Source organism: Drosophila mojavensis, unplaced genomic scaffold (genome assembly GCF_018153725.1).
Source record: "Drosophila mojavensis isolate 15081-1352.22 unplaced genomic scaffold, ASM1815372v1 contig_231, whole genome shotgun sequence".
Classification (NCBI taxonomy): Eukaryota; Metazoa; Arthropoda; class Insecta; order Diptera; family Drosophilidae; genus Drosophila; species Drosophila mojavensis.
The window spans coordinates 3772418-3793116 of NW_025318772.1; the positions used below are offsets into that span (position 1 = coordinate 3772418).

Consider the following 20699-nt stretch of genomic DNA (forward strand, 5'->3'; position numbering starts at 1 on the left):
CTAAATGCCACTCGAACAGTTTATTGTTGATATTTGCGCACGCACTTCAGCAGCGCTGCTAGCAGTCAGCGTCGCAGCCAGCGTCGCAGCCGGCGTCACGGTCGCCGTTACACCTTTCACTTAGGCGCGCTTGACAACTTCGTCATTGTTGGCGGCGCACATGTCGTATGCGTGTTACGTGACTTCTTTTTGTACTTGCCGAAAACATAAAATATGCATAAATGCCAACATGCTGACTGACGACGCGACTCTGCTGCCAGCTGCTGTCTTGACTGTCGTAAAAGAAGGCAGCAGCAACAACAACAACAACAACAACAAGAAAAATGAAATAAATAAGAAAAGTGCAGGAAGAGTAGGAGCCAACAGGAAGCCGGCGAATTTGCTGAGCTGCGGAAGTGCAAATGCTTTGCGACGAACTGGAACAAGGCTACAGCAGAAGAAATAATATTTTCATTTCATTTGCAGCTTATTGACAATTGACATGAAAATGGAGCGTACCCGCTCGCTGCCGCCCTGCTCCCCTCTGCTCGGCTCCCCTCTGCTCTCAGTGCGCCTCTTGCCGTTTTTATGCTTTTGTTATGCGACTGCAAATAAAGTAATAAAAACAAAACACAGCAAAACAAAATAAAACCCGAAACGACACAACATTGTACCACATACAACAAGTTTGCCAGCAAAAATATCTTAAATTGTTTATGCTGCTGATACACAGCATTGACATTCAACAACAACAACAACGCGGACAACAACCACAGCAAGAAAGCAAAGCATACATAACTTTATCAAATATTTTTAATGCATATTCAGTTTGCATTGCGTGCCTTGAGTATAAAACATTTATGGCTGCTTTTTTTTTTTTAAATATATTTTTTCTTTCTCATTGTGGAAATGTGCAATGTCATTGGGTTGTCGTTGAGTGCGCTACATGCACGATATTATTATATAACAAAATGTTCCTTTATTAGCTCCATATATTTTGCCATTTCATGCGGCTTACAGGCGACTTTGAAAAGTTTGCTCATATTATGATGTATAGCAAGTGTAGATATCTTAAATTAGGGGTGGGCAGAGGGAGTTGGAGCTAAATTTCAATGGGTGTAACAAGAATGGGAAATATATATATGTATATACATAAATAAATATGACACTGACTGAGCTGTAACAGCTTACACTGAATGCTCTAAAGCCTCCACTCTCTCTCTCTCTCGGTCTCTCTCTATGATTCTTCCCCTTATTCGAATACCTGTTATAACCAATCTTTAGCTGCTTTACTGTAAATACTTTCCACTTTAGATCTTGCTCAACTACAATGCAAACGTCTCGCCTTAAAGAGTTTGCAGCACTTCACACGGCTGAGCTGCATTTTTTCTGATAAATATGCAGAGCGCAGTAAGAAAAGACAAATACCCTGCAAATCGGGGATTATATTTGCAGTTTCACGCAACACTGCATCAAATTTGTATATTTTTATTTTGATTTTTATTTCGATCTCTATATTTATTTTATTTGTCTGCTGAGCTGTGCTCCGGCTCGGCTTTGATATCAAATATGCCAGCAATCTGTCTGCATTTTAAATGAAACCGAAGAAGATTTATTGTGTCCAATAGGAAGCCCGCAACCCGAGACTGTCTCAGCCCCGTCTCTCTCTCTCTCTCTCTCTCTCTCCTCTCGTTCTGTGAGGTGTCAAGTGCTGCTGTGCAGAGATGTAGCATAAATTATGTTTTATTGAAACTGATACTTTGACAGCAAATCTGAGCGCAGACTTTTCAATCAGCGTGCAGCAAACTGTTGCTGCCCAACAGCAGCAGCAGCAGCATCAGCAGTAGAAGCAGTAGCAACGGCAGCAGCAGCAGTAATAGATAAATCACAAGACGTCCCGAAGCGCTGACTAACTGCTGTCGGCGGCTAGCTGAGCTCCATAATTAATTAGCTTTTAATGCTGCCGTCGCGTCGCATCGGACATGAAACGTTGGCAGTTTGAGTGCATTTAGTCAAACGGAAAATGATGCCAAGGAATGCCAAGGCGAATGCCAAAGAAAATCCTCAAACGCCGAGTTGTGATTCTGACAAGCCAGATAAATACACACACACACACACCCACACACACATACACAAGCGCATACGCATCGCACATCCATTCAAGTGAGAAAGAAGCAGATGAGTGGGCGGAAGTTGGGCGGTTGGGTGAACGCAAGCACATAATGCTTGATCCTTTGTAGACATTTCGTTAAAAGTTAGCAGGCGGCACATAGCTATAGCTCTTGCTAGTAGCTATAGCTGTAGCAGGAGCAGGAGTTGTAGCAGGAGCAGCAGCAGGAGCTGTATCTGAAGCAAAGCACTGCCAACAATCAAATCAAAAGCAAACAATGAACAAAAATGTAGGAAAACATAACCAAAGATAAGCGGCTTGCAGCGCTCAAGCAAAAAAGATGGCGACAACGACAACAACAGCAACAGCAACAACGATGACAACATTGTTGTAAACGGAAACGCAGACATGGAAAAAAAATGGCAGCTCGAAAGAAAGAAAACACGAGCACAATCCAATTGAAAGGGGGGAATGGAGGTAAGTGTGTGTGTGTGTGTGAGTCCTTGTTGTCCTGCGCGGCACTGTGGTTGGGCATCGCCTGTTGTCTGCTGCAAATACCGCAACATGTACTCAAGCAGATAATGTTAAATACCACTCGAGCAGGAGCAGCAGCAGCAGCAGCAGCAGCAGCAAAAGGAAGCAGCAAATCCATGTAACAACAAAAGACATAAGCGAGAGCAGCAGCTAAAAGGACACCAGCAAAGGACATGGCCGGCGTAAATGCGAAATACGAAATGCGAAATGGCCAAATGGGAAAAATGAAACCGAAAGCTCGACAGTCCGCTCCAGTACAGACAGCCCAAAAGTTCAAAGACTCGCCCAAACGGCCCCAAAATACTGTTGCAATGGCCACACAGGCGCAGCCCCGCCCCCTCCCCACCCCATTCGCAATGTGCCCGCCAAACTAAACTGTGCCTGGGCCGGAAAATTTAAGCGCAACATTAAATAATTTACAAACAAACGGCGCAACATTCGCCTTAATCGCCGGAAATGCCCGAGCAGAACAAGAAAAAAGAAATGAAGATGAGGCGGGCAGAGAGCAGAGAGCAGCGAGCAGCGGGCAGCGAGCAGCAGCAGCGGGCAACGCATGTGCAACTGGCAGGCGACGTTGAAAGGAAAATCAATAAAACGTGCGAGGCGGCTGGCTGGTGTTGCCGCCACTTTTACTTTTTGCCATTGCCAGCGCAAGATGCGACACGGGCAATGGCAATGGCAACAGCAACAACAACAGCAACAGCAACAACAGCAACGGCGACGGCGACGGCTGCCAGGACAAGCAGCTTCCGCTGCCGACGTCGCCGTCGCTGTCGCTGTCGCCGCTTTGTCATTTGCTTAGCCTGCAGCTAAAATCGCCTGTCTGCCAGCCTGTCTCTTTGTCGCCGTAGATACACACACACACACACACACACACATACACTCATACAAAGAGAGAGAGAGAGAAATGTGCTCTTGTTGGCTTAGGTGTGGCACATGGCAGCTGTTGCCCCTCAGCCGGGGCTACAAAGTGCAACAAACCGAATTGAAATTGTCTTGTGCGTGTGTTTTAAAGGTGGGCGGGGGAGGGGCTGTTTTGCATTTCTTTTTTTTTTTTTCAAGAAAGCCCCGCACTTGAGTTGCTTGGACAGCCAGGCGGGCAGAGACAGACAGCGTGAAGCGTTAATCTTTGAAATAAAATATGTATTTGTTTTGAAGCAGCAATTGAAGCTGTAGCAGCAGCAGCATCAGGAGTAGCAACAGCAGCCGCAGCAGCAGCAGCAGTGGCAGGCAAATCGCTTGAAACGGGATTCAACCACCAAAATGTGTGTTGCATACTTTAGAGCGCAGAGGCGCAAGGCGCGCGCGCCCTTTGCGGCATTTTGATTATCTTTGACGCAAAGCGACTTTCCATAGACTTTGCATAAATTTTGGCAAAGCAAAAAAAGCCTTCACAATATCTCTGTGTGTGCGTGTGCGTGTGTGTGTGCGTGTTTGCACATGTATTTTTTTTTTCTTGGTATCTTTTACTTAGCTACACACTTCTAAGCTCTGGCAAATTGACAAAGAACTTCACATTGCCTTGCCGCCTGCCCACTCTCTCTCTCCGTCTCTCTCTCTCACTCTCCATCGCTCTCTTTCCTCTCTGTCTGCCTGTAAGGCTCACTCAATTTGTGTTTGATTTTTTGGGGCTTCTTTTTGGCCAGGTGCTTCGTTTTGCGTTTCTTCGTTTGCCTCGCAGTCAACTTTATTTGCATATCAACTATGTCTGTGTTTGCCTGCACGCCAGCTGCTCTCCATATGTGTGAGTGTGTGAGTGAGTGTCTCTGTGTGTGTGTGTGAGCATGTATTTGTGGCGCGCGCTAACATTTTGTTTGTATTTCATTAATATTGCAGAGGTGGCGTTGTTTGAAATCAAAACATAAATATTAACATTCATGAATTGAAACTGAAATTGTATCGCCGTGAGCGCATTTCCTGAACCCGTAGCCATAACCCCAATCTCCAATCCCCAATCCGATCCGATCCGAATACCCAATCTCCAATCCGAGTCCTCAATGCCCTCAGCCCAAACCTTTAGCGACACTGTGCAAAAATGATATAAATGCCGCCGCACAAGCCGCAAACCAAACAAATAGCAGACAGACATAGACACACACACAATCACACACACACACACACACATAGCAACACATGCAACAACATTTTCAACAATATTCAGGCGAAAAAAAACGAACCAAAAAGGTAAATAAAATGTTTTAAAAAAGTGGGCAAATTTAAATTATATTGTGAAATAAATGCAAGGCAAATATTTTCGTCTAGCCGAGATCAGTCAGCTGGACAGCTGCTTATACATACATCAAGCATACGCCCCATAACCCTCAAGCGGCAGACACGCCCACACACACACACACACACATTCAACTCTTGCGTGCCACGCGCATTTGCTGTCGTGATTTGCTTGTTTTTCATTTAACAACCACATTTTGTGGCGTGCACAAGTTTTGTTTTATAATTTTAAGCAAATATCAGAGATAGTATTCGCTGATATTCCGGCGCGCCGTCCGACGGCCAAAGATATTTTTTGTCGCTGTTAAAAAGCAATTGCTGAGCGATTTAATTAATTTGATAATTCCAAATAAATTTGCATTTATATTTAATAAAATTGCTATGGAATTTCACTTGATTAAATATAAATAAATTCTTTTAAATTTATTTGAAAAGGGTATAAAATAAACTCGACTTGATTTTATTATGGAAAAATAAAATAGTTTCCTTAATATAATTAAAAGTAAATACTTCTTTTAAATAACAAAAATGATTGATTAATTTACTTTTATTTACTTTTACATATTCATTTATTTTATTTTATTTAAGTATACATATATTTTTAAAATATTTTGATATATATAAAATAATTTTTACTTTTTTATTATTATTTAATTAATACTCAATTTTTCTTTAAGTTAAAAAAAAAAAAGAAAAATTTATTTTTTTATTTGAAGTTTGCAACTTATTTTTATATTTATTATATTTTATATATTTATTTTTTAGCACAATTTATATTTAAATATGCATAATTTTTCAATATATATTAAGATATATATTACCACAATTTATATTTAAATATGCAAATATTTTCAATATATTTTAGGATATATATCTACATTAAAATTTAATCACAATCACTAATTAATTTCATTTATTGCTCTTCTCTTTGCAGGTATGTTTACTGGAAGCAAATGTCATTTCCTTGTACAACTGTCACTCGATGTTTCATCAATGTAGATATTTCTCTGCACTCTCCACAACACTCATCATCCGAACACCCCTATCATTTAGACTAACTAACGAAAATCTTTTAATTTTTCACGTAGTTTGTTTTCGCTTTCAAAACTAATCAAACAACTAAATTTACTCTGGTATATGCGTGCTCTATGTGTGTTTCATCTAATTGTATGCCCTCTCACTCATCTTTTTCTGTTATTGTTGTTGTGTGCGTGTGCGTGTGTGTGTGTGTGTTGGTGTTGGTGTTGCTGCAAATTGTGGTAAATATTTAAACGTTTTCATTATCATTTTGTTTGATGCCGGCGCGGAGAGCAGAAATCTGTCAGAGATTTGCGAAACCGCCGAAAACAATTTGTGTGCTTAATTAAAAATTTAAATTACATCAAATAGCTGGGCGTGGCAATGGCAATGGCACTGGCACTGTGTGGGTACCAAGCAACAATTTGTGCGTGTGACAAATTTACGGCAAGCCCGAAATAATGTGCCCTGCACTGCCATTACAAGTATGACATGCATTATGGCCAGAGGAAGCGTGGCAGCGCCCTGCCGCACCCGGCCGCTGCCTTCCGCTGCCTGCCGCAGAGGCCCGGCCACATGCTGCCACACTAATTTGTGCATTCCCAAGTTGCAAGTGCGAAAAACAAAACGCTGCTGCCGCCGCCAAGTTGCAGGCTTGAAAACTTTGCCCTCATCCTGGTCCTGGAGCCAGCCAGTCCTCATCTGCGACCGCCTGCTGCTCCCTGCTCCCTGCTTCCATACGCCTCCTGCTCGTTGTTGAGTGCAGAAATTAATTGCATTAGAAAAGTTGCACGAAGTCGCACATGTGGCAGGCGGCAACTGGCAACTCGGTGCGCCAAACTTGCGCTTATTTAAGTTTAGAAATGTCTTGGTAAAGTTGCCAGTACCCTGAGCCAGCGACCACGGCATCGCACCGCCCCCGTCCCCGCCCCCGCCCCGACTCCTTTGGCGTCCTGTACAAACGTTTGTCAGCAAACTTAATTTCTGAACTTTTTCGTTGCCAGCCAAAGCAAATGGCATACAGCCCAGCCCCGCCCCACACCGCCCCGCACCACACCGACCCGCCCACAATCGACGCTGGCAAAATGCTCGTCACCAACTTGGTCGCTTATTCAACGTCTTCTTATGAAGCTGCTCGAACGGGTATGATGGGCCATGGCTGGCCTGGCTGTGGGCTGAGTGCTTGGGGCATATTTTAAAGCTTCGCTGCTAGTCGAAACTTGCCAGACGCACATTTTACATAAATGCTGTACTTAAATGCACATTTTGTCATAATGCGCCAGAGGAATTCCAAACTGCAAAAAAAAACAAAAAAAAGAAAAGGAAAGCTAAGGGAAAACATGGCGCAACTCTGAGCCAAATTAAGATTCTTGGCTGCGGCACAAGTCCATAACAATTTTCAATAAATAACATTTTGTTGATTTTCCAAAGAGGCGAGCCATGAAAATATGCACCGGAGAGTGCCCGAGGGCCGCCAGCAGACTGATTGACTAGCAGATACTCTGTGAATGGCACGTGCACTAGACTCCCACCTAGAGTCTTTGCTAAAAATGAAGAGCCCCATGAAACATGAATTTCTCATGCAATCAGTCACATTTCCAATTATCCGACGCTGTCTGACTGTGTGGCAGACAGCTGCTGTTGCCCATTGGCATAGAGTTTTTGTAACAATATTTAAATGGAAACACAGGGTATCCAAATAAAAAATAATAATATAGGTACAAATATACTTTCAAAGGAAAATGCAGAAAAAGCAACTGTGAAATGTTCAATGAAAATGTTGTGCACTGGCTTGGAAGCTGCGCACATGTCTCTGCATGCGTACATGCGTGCATGTTTGTATAGATGTGTGTGTGTGTGTGTGTGCTTGTTAGTGCAATTGCACATAGACAAATGCAGCTTTTGTCACCGCCTCCATTGCCGGCGGCTTTGGCCCTTCTTATCGCCAGGCAGCTCGTTGTCAAAGTTACTTTGTATTGAAATTAGACACATTTCCGTGCATGCGAAATGCCAACGGCAGCAAGGACTTCCACTTTGCCATTTTGCGCATTGATATGCCAATGCGCACGGTCGGGCTGAGCAGGTGTGCCGACTGGCGAACAGACAGACAGACAGACAGACAGACAGACAGACAGACAGTGAGGCAGACAGGTGCTTGGGTAGCGCTGCAAAGTATGCTATAGATTTTTGCTCGAGCGCCTCGCACATACTGTGCGTGTGCGTGTGTGTGCGTGTGCGTGTGTGTGTGTCTGACAGCGACACTCGTTGACATTGGGGCGACAATGCGTCAAGCTGACGCACCCCTTTAACACATTCGCACACACACACACACACACACGATACACCTACCAGATATAGTCATCCATACACACACACATACACGCACATTCACTAATTTGCATATTTTATACGCTACCTTTTGTGCATGGGTTTTTGTGCTCTCGACTCTTAGCGGACTCAACCCCTTCGGCCTTTTCATTTTTGTATTTTTGGCTGGCTTTGGCAAACGCGACTCTCACCACTCACTGTGCACTCAACTCCGCGACTCCAACTCCACCTCAACAGTTGGTCGCGCCCGCCGTCAGGTCGCGCACAGCATGTCACTTGTCACGCCAAACACGAACACGTTAAATGTCAACAATGAAGTGACGCAGCGGCGGCGGCAACGGTCATTGTCCTGCCTGCTGCCGCCCCGCCGCCCTGCCATCAACTGCCTATAGCCGGTGCTGCGTCCTGCGGCCTGTGCGCCTCTACACGCTGTGGCAAGTGGCGTCGCATTGAGTCGAGTCGAGTCGAGTTGAGGCGAGACAACAGCCGCTCGACTCGCCTGACATTTGACACTGTCACAGCGTTTAGTGATTTATTTCATGTTGACATGCGTCGTTGTCATGACAGAGGATCAGCCAGCGCCCCAACCCGCTCCAATAAAAATAAAAGATAAAAGATAGAGTAAAGTAAAAACAGATACAAGATTCAAATAGAAATTGCGCTCAATTTTGTCATTACAGTTGTTCCAGCTAAAAAAAAAAAATAGAAAACTTTATGCAAATGAAGTTCCGCAACGAAGGGCGTCTGCATCCTTATTGTGTCATCTACAACCTCCCCGACCCCTTCCAGCCCTAGCTCTGCCTGCTGGCAGCAACCACAACCACAAAGAAGGGTGCTCTGCTGCTGCTGCTGTTTGTTATCTTTGGCGAACGATCTCTCAATCAAGTTGCGCATTATGAAAATTGCATAATTCTCTGCAATGAGCGTAAGGGTTGTGCTCACAGCAGCAACCCCTGCCCCAAATGCCGAATGGCACTTCAATTAGAGTTGTGTAAATAAAACGCAAAATGTAAATAAACAAGAGAGAAGCACAACTGACACGGCTTGCCGAGATCAAGGCAGCTTAGGGACACCTCAGCATGGCCAGTGTTGAAAACAGTGTTGCCAGCGAGCTCCAGCCATACACAATTATCATTTTTCGACACATCTCAGTTGGCTTTGCATTTTGACATTTGTGCCTCGCTGTCTGCTCTTGAACAGTTTTATTGAGCGAGCTACGCTTGGCTTCAGATTAAAGTCAATTGCCCGGGCATTTTGGCTGCTTCATTGCGGCACTGCCCCCCCCGCCAACTGTCTGGGCTGCAGAAAACTTTCCTTTGACTGTCAGCACAGACAACATCCTTTCTTCCAGCAGGCAAAGTGTGTGTGTGTGTTGGTGTGTGTTACATTTTCTTGTTAGCCAAAAATTGTTGTTGCCTTTGACTGACATGATTATAAGTTGTATGTGTCTTTCGCTCTGTTCAGTTCAGTTTCTGTTTCTGTGCATAGCATGTTGCTCGAGGTCTGCCAGAATGTCTATCCGTCTGTCCGTCGGTCCGTATCGCTCGGCACGTTAACTCAAACGAAACTAATTTAATGCGCTGCAAAAAGTATTCAAACAATTGCACAAGGCGACGCCCAAGTGAAAGTCGAGCCAAGCGCAGAGAGCGAAAGAGACAGAGAAAGAGAGAGAGAAAGAATGAAAAAAAAAAAACCCAAAATAAAATGCGAGCACATCAAACGACGAATTCCATTTGCAGCGCTCGAGCGCCAGCGAAAAGGAAAAAGTTTCAGCTTAGCTCGTTCTTAACTCAGTTCAGCATCTATTTTATTTTATTTATACCCTGTAAATACAAATATACATATATACGGTATATACTCTACCTATAGCTGAATACAAATATATATATACATAGACATTAAATTGAGACAGAGACAAAGGCAGAGATAGAAATTTTAATACTATCCATTTACAGGGTATTCAGCTGTCTGCCCGAGCACTGCAGTCACTCGAATTTTTGTGAAGCAAATTCAATTGTTGGGGCGTGCATGTGTTTCGCATATGGGCGTGGCACAGCGCAAAATGTTAACAATTTTATTTATGTTGGCTTTGAACTTGCGCTCATTATTTGCACACAGAGACACGAGACAAAGCGAGAAACCCTGGGAGAATGCGAGAGAAAGCGAGCAAAGGCAAAACACAAACAAAGCGAATTGTTGCATAATTTCAGCGAGACAAAGAGACGGCGAGAGAGTGAGAGAGAGAGGGTGATAGCGAGTGGGGGAGGGGGGGAAGTAGAGGACTTTTGTATGGCTTTAAAACACATTTCACATGAAATTAGCTTAAAAGTTCTGGCTCTAAAGCTATTAGTCACACACAGATAGAGAAGCAAATACCCACACACAAACACACACACACACACACACATGCGCAAACATTGGGCACCTTTAAATGGGCGCCTGTCAACCCCTTTCGCCAGCAGACTATTACTTTGGCCAACATTCCGGGCCAAACTAAATACATTTGTGTTAATTTTCGAACACACACGCACACACACACACACACACACACTCGTACACGCACATCACACAAATGCGTAATAAAAAGGATTAGTGGCGGCACTCTGACAAGGCAGCGTCGACTCGCCGGGCCGCTCTTAAGTCGCTGCCGCCATCCCTCGAAAGGACCTTGTGAAATTTGCATATGTGTGGCTGCCATATATGCGGCTCATACATCAAACTATTAAAAGCCTCGTGTGGAGGCCTTCAGGGCATCGCAGTGAGCAACTAGCCCCACACGCAGCGCCTGCTGCTGCGCCGTGCTGCGCCGTGCTCTGGTCTGCCGGCATTTGTCAAATGTTGCGGGCCTCATCCTCGCCCTCCCTCTCGCTCACCTTCTTTCTCTCTCTCTCTCTCTCTCCTGGCTGCTGCCAGGCAAAATAGCAACAGTTTCTCGGGCCAAAAAGTTGTACAACATTGTTGCGGCCACGCCCACACTTGCAGACACAGCTACTCACATGTGTAGACGTATGTGTGTGCGTGTGTGTGTGTGCTTTGAAAAAGTTAAAGTGTATTTTGGTTAGCAGCGACAGCAGCAGCAGCAGCAGCCCCAGGATCAGCAGCAGGTGCATATTTACATATTTTTATGTGTGCAATTTTTTAGCCGTTTCCTGCGGTCGTGCGGGTTTTGTCTTTTTGCGGGCTTTGTGGCTAAATGATTGAAGCCAGCAGCCCTATTTAGATTTTGAGCTGTGCACTAAATTAGTTTCATTAGTTTTTCGAAAACCTTCTCGTTGAACAGGCAAAGTTCGGCGTGTGTTTGCCAAGTTTGAATTGCCTGTGCGGATGTCGGATGCGGATGCGGATGGCGGATGTCGGATGTCGAAATTTGGAGAAAAACTCACGTAAATTCTATGGCTAGACAACATAAACAATGGCCAGGTCCACACACACACACACACACACACACACACATACTACATACAACCTATCATAAATTGCTTTGGTCCGGGTCATTTTTTATGGCAGCTTCAAAGCGTTGCGAGCCCTGTCTGAGCTCGGGTCTTTGGGGGCAATTAAAATAAATTATGAGGTGCAGATTTACGAAAATTAAGAGATTGTTTTTCCAACTACACCCACACCCACACACACACACACACACACACACGCGCGCACGTACACTAAAGAATTGCATAATAAGAGCAAGGCTAAAGATAAAGCACAAGTGAAATCAACTTTCAGGTTAAGCGTCGCTCCCGCTGCGCTGCAAATGGCAGCAGCACGTGTTCAACCTGATACACACGTGAGTGTAACTATCTACTTGTGTGTGGCTGTGTGTGTGTGTGTGTGTGTGTGCGTGTGCTTGTCTGTGCTAAAAGCTCATCAGCAGTCAGCACACCTGGCGCACTGCCGCCACACATTGAAGCTCGACTATGGGCAAAGGTTTAGGTTTAATCTGAATTTTTAGTATCCTTGGGCATCCTGGGGCATCCTTGCGCTGCCGGCGCAGGCTCTCGCAATCAAGAATTCAGGTCATGTGCATGTGAACTCAATTAAGCAGCACATAACTTACAAACCGGATTACAATCATCATCAACAACAGCAAAAACAACAACAACAGAACGAACAGCAGCAGCAGCAGCAGCTGCGAGCGCCTTGAACCTTTTCTACATTCATGCCGCCTCCTGCTTAAAGCCCGACCCGTTGCGCATGCAAAGTAGCAGCCGCAGCAAATGGCGACCATTGACCAAGCAGAAAGAGAGAAATGTCTGACTGGAACTGTGCGTACTTGAGCTGCTGCTGCTCCTGCTGCTCCTTCCGCTCCTGCTGCTGCTGCTGCTGCCCAATGTTGACTTTTCAACGAGCCTCAAAATATGTTACTCATTCGCCGCGTGTTAACCTTTTTGGCCTGTTGCCGGGTGCAAAACAATTTGCAACCATAAATTTGCCACAGCAAACAAGGCGCAACACCTACACAGCCCAGCCCCTGCCCTGCCACTCCCACACCCTCAGTTCTCAGGCCATTTTTGGGGCAGTCATTTGAGGTAAGGTCAACAGCTGTCGAATTGGGGAGGCCATGCCAGCAGCGAGGACCTGACTTATTTCGTATGTATCGCAGGATATGAAAATTTTCACTTGAATAATTAATTGAACAGGCAGTTGGCAGTGGGCAGCGGGCAGGGGGCGGCGGGCGGTTGGCAATGGGCAATGGGGCAGCCAGACGACCCAAACATGAAGCATGCGGCATGTCCTTGTTGATTTTGTCTTGTTGCGGTTGGCATTTGGGGCACCTGCCCACCGTGCACCACCACATCCCCCAACCACCCCGAGCAGCCTCCCCGCCAATTGCTGTTTCCTGTCCCATCTGTCGTGGTCTTGTCTTGTGGCGCCCGGCTGGCCTCCATCTTGGCTGCGTTTAATTAAGCAATACAATTCAACTGACCCGACCGGAAGTCCAATCTGAAATGGCAAATGGAGAAAGAAGAAAAAAATGAGGGAAAGAGCATATAGAAGCCGAGCAAATAACAAACGTAAATAAGCAGAGGTAAAGGGAATTCTCACAGTTGTGTGCAGGCTGTCACTGTTTGCACTGACCCACGCCCACGCCCACGCCCACGCACCACTGTGCGTTTGTGCATGGCATTTTTGTTTGGTTTGTTGTTGTTATTGTTGTTGTTTTTTTTTTTAAGCCGCTTTAAACCGCCGCCGCAACAAGCAAAACAACATTTAAGCCTTTCGTGATAAGCATTTAAATAAATTAAAGTCCCCCGCGCCGGAACGCGGCTGGGCCATTGTAGCTTAGGTTGCCGCTGTGAATACCCTTTCTCGAATATCTCTCTCCCGCTCTCCCTCTCTCCCGCTCTCTCTTTCTGTCTGGCCTGCACGCATACGCCCACAGCCGCATGTCAACAATGCAGCTAACCACACGCGCGCTCTAATGAAAAATAGCACGAGTGCCGCATATAAGCAGCAGCTCGCTTGCATATTGATGGACTCGCCGAATACCCTGTAGAGCAGACACATGACGAGCTTAAAGTGTGCTTACTTTATATAAGGTTTCATAACCCTTTATTATAATATTATAAATATGGCAAAAGTTTATAGCATAAGCTGCTCGCTTAGCTACCCTTCAGCCACGGTTTATAGCTTAAGGGGCATGTCAAAAAGTGGTAAAAGGGCGAGAGCCAAATGAAATGAACGCATAAAGATTTGTCAGCGCTGATAAACAACAAAGCCGGCGTCACAACATGGCCCCGCCCCCTCGCTCTCCCCTCGCCCGCGCCAGCGTGGTTCCGCTGCATGGGATTGGGTCTGGGCTAGCCAGCAGCACCCACAAATGCGCAAGTGTTGCGGCTGTTGTTGCTTTGATAAAATGAAAAAAAAAAATAAATAAAAATAAAAATAAAAAATCAAATGGCATTGCCAAACCGCAGAATGTTCTACGCGCTGCTAAGTATGCTATATTAATTTGCATTGTGCACATTTAATGACGGCTTTGTGTGTCTGCGGCTAAAGCTAAAGCGTTGCCAGTCGCAAACAGCCAACAGCTGCTAACGGTATTGTCAATAGCCATATCGAAATTTACAGTTTAATTAACTGTGCAGCGGCAAGTCGAACGAGTTTTCTATTGCCAAGGGAAATAGCTAAGCGCTGCCAGAGCCAAAACAAAATCAGCAGCTAGAGAGAGAGGGAGATAGTGAGGGAGTAAGGGAGAACTCTGTTTATTGCCATAAGAGATAATCACTTTTGCATTGAAATTGCAAAACACAAAAAATATATGTATGCATGTGTATAGATGCTATATGAAGGGCTTTTGTTTCAGCTGCAATCAGCTCTGGCCAGCCAGGGGAGCCGTTGCCAATTGGCAATTGGTTGATTAGCATAATAAACGCGAATGCCACATAAAATTTTATTAATTTCCAAAACCCTCGGCTGGCAGCACTCAACAGCTTAACAGATTTGCGCTGCACAAAAGACCAAAGCCGTAAACAACAACAACAGCAGCAGCAACTAAAAACTGACAATTGATTGTGTCCTTTCAGCAGTGGGCAGACGGTGGGCGTGGCAGAGTGGGCACAGTTTTGTGGGTCAGGCAATTGGCAAGTGCACTAAAAGCCAAACAACTGACAGGCTCCAAAAAGCAAAGAGACACAGAGAGAGAGAGAGAGAGAGGGAGAGAGGGAGAGTGAGTGAGTGACTGAGTGAGTGAGTGTGTTGTCAACACTGCAATAGTGCGCCCAGGTATTTGCCAGTGGGCGTGGCAGTGGCTGTCAACAATGTGTCTAACGGCAGCTGACAAGTGTGCACGCCTCACAGCTGGCCGCCGAGACAGACCTCGACATGCCGAGTCTCTGCACTTTTCGGCGGCGGTCGCCGTTTCGCCCAGGTGGGCGGGGCAGTGCGGGGCTAGGCTGATGTACGCCTTTGGCTGGCTTCATTAGGAACCAAGCCATGTGCACTTGTCGGCTGTCTGTCCATCCGTCTCACTCCTCTCTCTCTCTCTCTCTCTCTCTCGCTCTGTCTGACTGCCAAAGTGTCTGCTGCACTTGCTGCTGCAGCTGCACAAACTATTTACGTTGCCACACACGCCCACTTTTCTGCTTTTTTCTGCTGCGCCTTGGGGGCTGTCGCTCTTGTTGCCGGCTGTTGTCTGTTTTTGTGCGCGACACTCTCGAAAGTTCAATGCACGCGCTTTTGTTTTGCCTACACAGTTTTGTAGGCTAAATGTAGCATTTGGCAGGCAATTTCTCTTGTCTTTCAGCAGCCTTTTTAGCCCGGCTCCCCAAAGCCGCTGCTACGCAATTTGGCTTAATGCCAGCTCGCAAACTTGGTCTTTGGGTTAAAGCACAGAGACAGAGCGAAAAGAGGGAGAACGACCAAAAGAGAGAGAGAGAGGGAGAGAAAGAGTAAGAGATTCTCTGGCTTATCTAGGGTAAAGAATGAAAAAAATTAAGCATAGTTCCAGGCGGCGCTTGTCCAAGTTCTGTTGACTTGATGAAGAAAGTTTTATTGGCCAACTGCCTCTGCTTCAGCTAACCTTCCAGCACCCACCTGCCACCTTCCACCTCCCACCTCCCACCATCCACCTGCGCCGGCTGTTATTTCATTTGCCTTTTTAATTTTATACAAATATTTTGGTCGCACTTTTTTAAGCATTTACTTCATATTTTGCTGCTCTTGTCGGAGTTTTATTAAAATGTTGACAGCTTGTTTGGCTCACGCAAAACTTTCCTGATGACAGAGACAGAGAAAACTCTGAAAATAGAGTAGATATATAAAATATATATTTATAGTAGATATACAAATATATATATGTAAATAAAAGCGAGAAGCAAAGCGAGATATAAAAGAAGTTTCGTCTTTACGATTTGGCCAGCTTTCAATATACACATTCTTTCTCTTTGACAGTCTTAGTAAATTTTTTAATGATTAGTGAATTATTAAAAAAATAATAATTATGATTATTAATAGAAATAAAGCTACCCAACCCAATGGAAATTCATCGAAAATATATATATTTTAAGGGTATAAATATGATTGAAATAATTTTATTATAGTTTTAATAATATTATTATAATTATATAATATCATCATAGATTTCTGAATGAATTAAATTTATCATAAAAAATATTATATTCTAATAATATTTTAATAATATTTCAAATACTTGTAGAAAATATTCAATAGTTTTTTGGCCAGCCTTGACTTTGGTAACATATTCAATTACCAATTCAATTTAAGTTCCATATATCTTAGCAACAGTCTCTCATAGCTCCATAGTTGCTTTCAATAACTGAAGCCAAGTCAGATGCGATGCCTTTGTATTTTGCGCATTAGGCGCGCATTATCCATGAGTAAGACAACAATCAGAGAATTTATTTGATTTCACGCCCCTAAATGTTATATTTGCTTTGCTAAGTTTTATTATTCATAATTTGTGCATTAAGCAAAGAACTTGACAGCCCCATTGTCTGTTTGCCTGTTTCGAGGCAAATGCGCAAATATCGAAAAGAATAGAGCAAGAGGAGGAGCAGGAGCAAGAACAGGGGGAGAGGACAGGCTTTGACAAATACTAAACATGAAGAAGACAAAGACTTGGAGCTTAACTGCTGGCGGGTTCATTGGTGGTTGCAGCCAAATCTTGCCACATGCCTGCGCATATTAAGTGGCACGTGGTGGCAACATTCGCCTGCCTCGGCTCTGCGCTGGCGCTGGCAGAGCTGCTTGGCCTGGCCATATGTGCGGCATAATGAGGACGTCGCCGAGCCAAGTCGTGCATGCAGGCACAGCCGCAACGCTGACAGCAAATCAATTCATATGCCTGGCCATACACAGAGGCAGGGAGAGACACGCAGTATTATAATCCCGCCCACCCACATTTGGTGCGTGCTGGTGGTGGTGGTGGTGCTGCTGATGGTGGGGTAGAGATGAATTCATCAAAACGCTGCCTATTGTTGTGTGCGGTTAACTGCAAATATGACTCGAGGGTGCGACAGGCCATTATATAGAAAATGGACTCTGCCCGAGCCGTAGCCAAAGCCGAGGCAGCAGCAAAAGCAAAAGCAAAAGCAAAAGCCTCGAGCGCTTTATCATTTAGTCTTTTGCTCTTTAGCTGGACAAATGAAGTCAATTGGATTGTGCCGTGTCTGGACTCGGGGCTTAGAGTCGCATCAAAGAAAATTGTTTTAAGCGTTCAGAGCGAAGAGCTGCGATTAGCATCTGCTTACGCTTTGGCCAAAAGTTCAGGCAGCCAGCCAAGCGTTGAGTGGGGTAAAATCTGATAACTAACGCACACGAGCCATGCCGTGCCGCGCCGTACCGAATGACAAAGAACTTGGCGGCTTAACAAGCAAAAGTCTTCAGCCAAGCAGCCAGCACCACCCAGCCACCCCACCACCCAGCCAGCCACCCGCACTGCCATTTCGCCATTAGCGGGCAAAAGTCGTTGCTCGCTCGCTTCTTAGTTTGCTGGCAATTGCAGTTGATGCTCAAAGTTTGGCCCTGGCCCCGGCCACGCTGGTCACGTTTATTACCCACTCATTTGTTTCTGGACCACCTACTCCATGGAGTGGCCATGCAGCGCGAGGCTGTCATATTACGCAACTTTTGCCATTCCGTTGGCCAGCAGCAGCAGCTCTGAGCTGAGCCGAGTGTCCGAGCAGCGATAGAAATCTTTTTGTTCATTTCATTTTATGTCTACTTTGCCACACACACACAGGCACGCGGAGAGGCGGAGAGAGAGGGAGATGGAGACACACACACTAACGCATATTTTTGGCAATTTCCTGGCAGCTCATTCATTGGACTCAGCCTGTCGTTGCGATGCCTCAATTTGACATTGATGTGCCAAATGTGAAAATTCGCCCTCTCCCTCACGCTCTCTCTCTCTCTCATTCACTCTTTCTTTCGAACTGAAGCAAAAAGTGCAAAAACTAAAATGAAATAAGAAAGTTTAGTTGAGTATATTAAAGCCGAAGAGTAAATACACTTGCTCTTGCTCGAAATAAAAAGAGAAAAACTTGTTATAGGTGTGGTTGGCTTATGAATTAGTTGAGTAAAATACCAAACTTTGATTTGGCTTTGATTGTTGAGGTTAGTTTGAGAGAAAAGCAGACTGCATAGATACAAATTTGTATATATTATTATAATATATATATGACGAATCCACACCACTTAAATTGGGTATCTTGATAATTCATTTGACATACATCTATAAGTTTTTCCCAATATATATATTATATATAAGTGATGAATCCATGGCATTTGATTTGAGTATCTTCACAACATGAAGGGTGCAATGGAGCATCTCTCTTGCTATAGCCTAGGTATAAATTAGCATCATTTTTCTTTAATACATACGAGCTATAAACTATAGAAACCTTATTTTATAAAATGTAACTGATGGAAAAACCTAAGTTTAGCATAGATAGTTAAACAGATTTGTTTTGTTTTATATTATTTATTAATTTTTTTATAAAAATTTATACACTTCTGATAGATACGATAGTTACCATACCTATTTAATATTTGAAAATTATGTAACGATGTTCATTGCATATGAAATGCCATTATATACGTGTATATACGATCTGATCAGATACTCTGATATCTTGTGAATGTCAGTTAACTAGATGAATAATATATATACAGACAGCATTTTTTTTTTATATTTTAAAAATATAACAATGTATAGTTTTATTTATTATATCGATATTAAATATTAATTTAACAATCTCTACATTTGTATATTTCCAAGTATTAAGCTCTCCTGCATATAGAGTTTTGGTCTTTTATTTCATTTTATTTTTGTATTATTCAAGTGTATAATCTTTTCATCAACATTTTAGTTTAACGCCTCGTCTATTCTATTTAAACAATTGCATTGCAGACTCTCATGTGTAGCTGGCGCAACTTGCAAATCGAATAGAGTATCGAACACATTGTGGCTGTACAAGCGAAAGGCTGTGCTGAAATGTAATTTGGCAAAAATTGTTGGCGTTGTGCGTATGTTTGGCTGTTGCTGTGTGTTTGTGTTTTGGCTATGTCGGTTACAGTCGAATGAATGAAACCCAATCTGCCTGTCTGCCAGTCAGAGGCAGAGGCAGCAGCAGCGGCATAGGTAGAGGCGGGGCAGCAGGGGCAGCGCATTGACGTTCTGCGCCCAGCCACACACACACACACACACACACACACACACAGAACTCGTGCGTTAGTCATTTTGGCACTTTCTCATGCTGTCAGCTTACAGAGTAACGCCTACTTTTTTTTGCTGCTGCTGCTGCTGCTGCTGCTGTTGCTGCTGTGGCAGATTAGTATTTCGAGCCCTTTTCTTTTCCCTGGACCTGGCCTGCTGTCCGGGTCTGTCCTGTTCTATCCTCTTCAGTTCTGTCTTGGCATCGATTCGATTGTGCATTCAATGTCAATTTGCGGAGATGGCAAGGCAAATGTTTGCGTAGAGCAGAGCTGAAATATAAATCATTAGTCAGAGGCGTTGAAAGTGGGTGAAGCACGCCAATTACAAGGCGCAATTAGCCGCCCCCTGGTCTCGCGCGCCCCTGACCAGCTCGTTGAACATATTATTTATTTCGAATGGGAACGGAGCAGACAGGAGTTGTAATTAATATAGTTTCACATTGGCTCAAACTCAAAAATAATAATAAAAAATAATATTATATATATATATATATTTAGAAAAAACAAACCTCTAGCTCGCTGCGAGCTGTTTGCAATTGCAACAATATTTCATGGAGACTTGCCACTTGCGGTTGGCTGTGGCATGTGGCATGTGGCAGGCCGCTCTCCTGGCCATTGCAAACTCATTTACAATTAAAACAACATTAATTTGCTTCTAATATGACCTCAAGCAGCTCGCCCGCAAAATTCAAATTGCCGCACAAATGGCCAAAGCTGCTCAAATGGCCAGCAAGGGTGCGGAAGCGCGACGCCCGCCTCTGGCCACAGAAATGTAATTAAATTACGCTGAAAAACAATGTGCTGCCCCAACTGCTCGCAGCAGCAGCAGCGGCAGCAGAGAGAACAAAAACTTAAAACGCTTAGCCACGCCCCGCGTTTTCATGCTGTGCGAAAATTTCGCATAATTGCGTCAGCAAACGCATAAATTGCCAAAGACAGCTGCCCTTGGGGCGTCACAGCGTGTGGCATGTGGCATGTGGCATGTTGCACGTGTAGCATGTTGGCCATCCATCGAGTCGCAGTGACAGGCATAAAGCACTGATCGCTCGAGTGGGTGGGTGGGCGAGTGGTTGGGTGGTGCTGCAACAATCAAACGATGCAAATGTCAAATGGCGGCAGCACGGTGCAACCCTGCATTGTACTATGTGGCGTGGCATGAACCGAGGTGTTGCATGTTCACTGCGGCTGCCCGTTGCATGCCTGTCACTCGAAGCTTGTCATGCATTGCACATCATTTTATTTTCCTTTTATATGCCACCCCCACTCTCCCACTCTCTCTCTCTCTCTCTCTCTCTCTCTCTCGGTCCATCTGTTTCTCTCGCTCTGCTAT

The 20699-nt window shown here is 44.5% G+C and overlaps 1 protein-coding gene across 6 annotated transcripts in view; it reads left to right on the plus strand.

The window, feature by feature from the left end:
• The window catches only part of LOC6574842 (sterile alpha motif domain-containing protein 5), a 177562-nt gene that overhangs the window by 131430 nt on the left and 25433 nt on the right, over positions 1-20699 (plus strand). The window contains exon 3 of one of the 6 annotated variants that reach the window (XM_044008061.1): positions 5787-5992. The exons of the other annotated variants lie outside the window; for them this stretch is intronic. Coding sequence (XP_043863996.1) covers positions 5787-5963 — 177 coding nt within the window. The 3' untranslated portion in view covers positions 5964-5992. Of the gene's footprint in view, positions 1-5786; positions 5993-20699 lie in introns of those variants that run through there. 6 annotated transcript variants of the gene reach the window in all.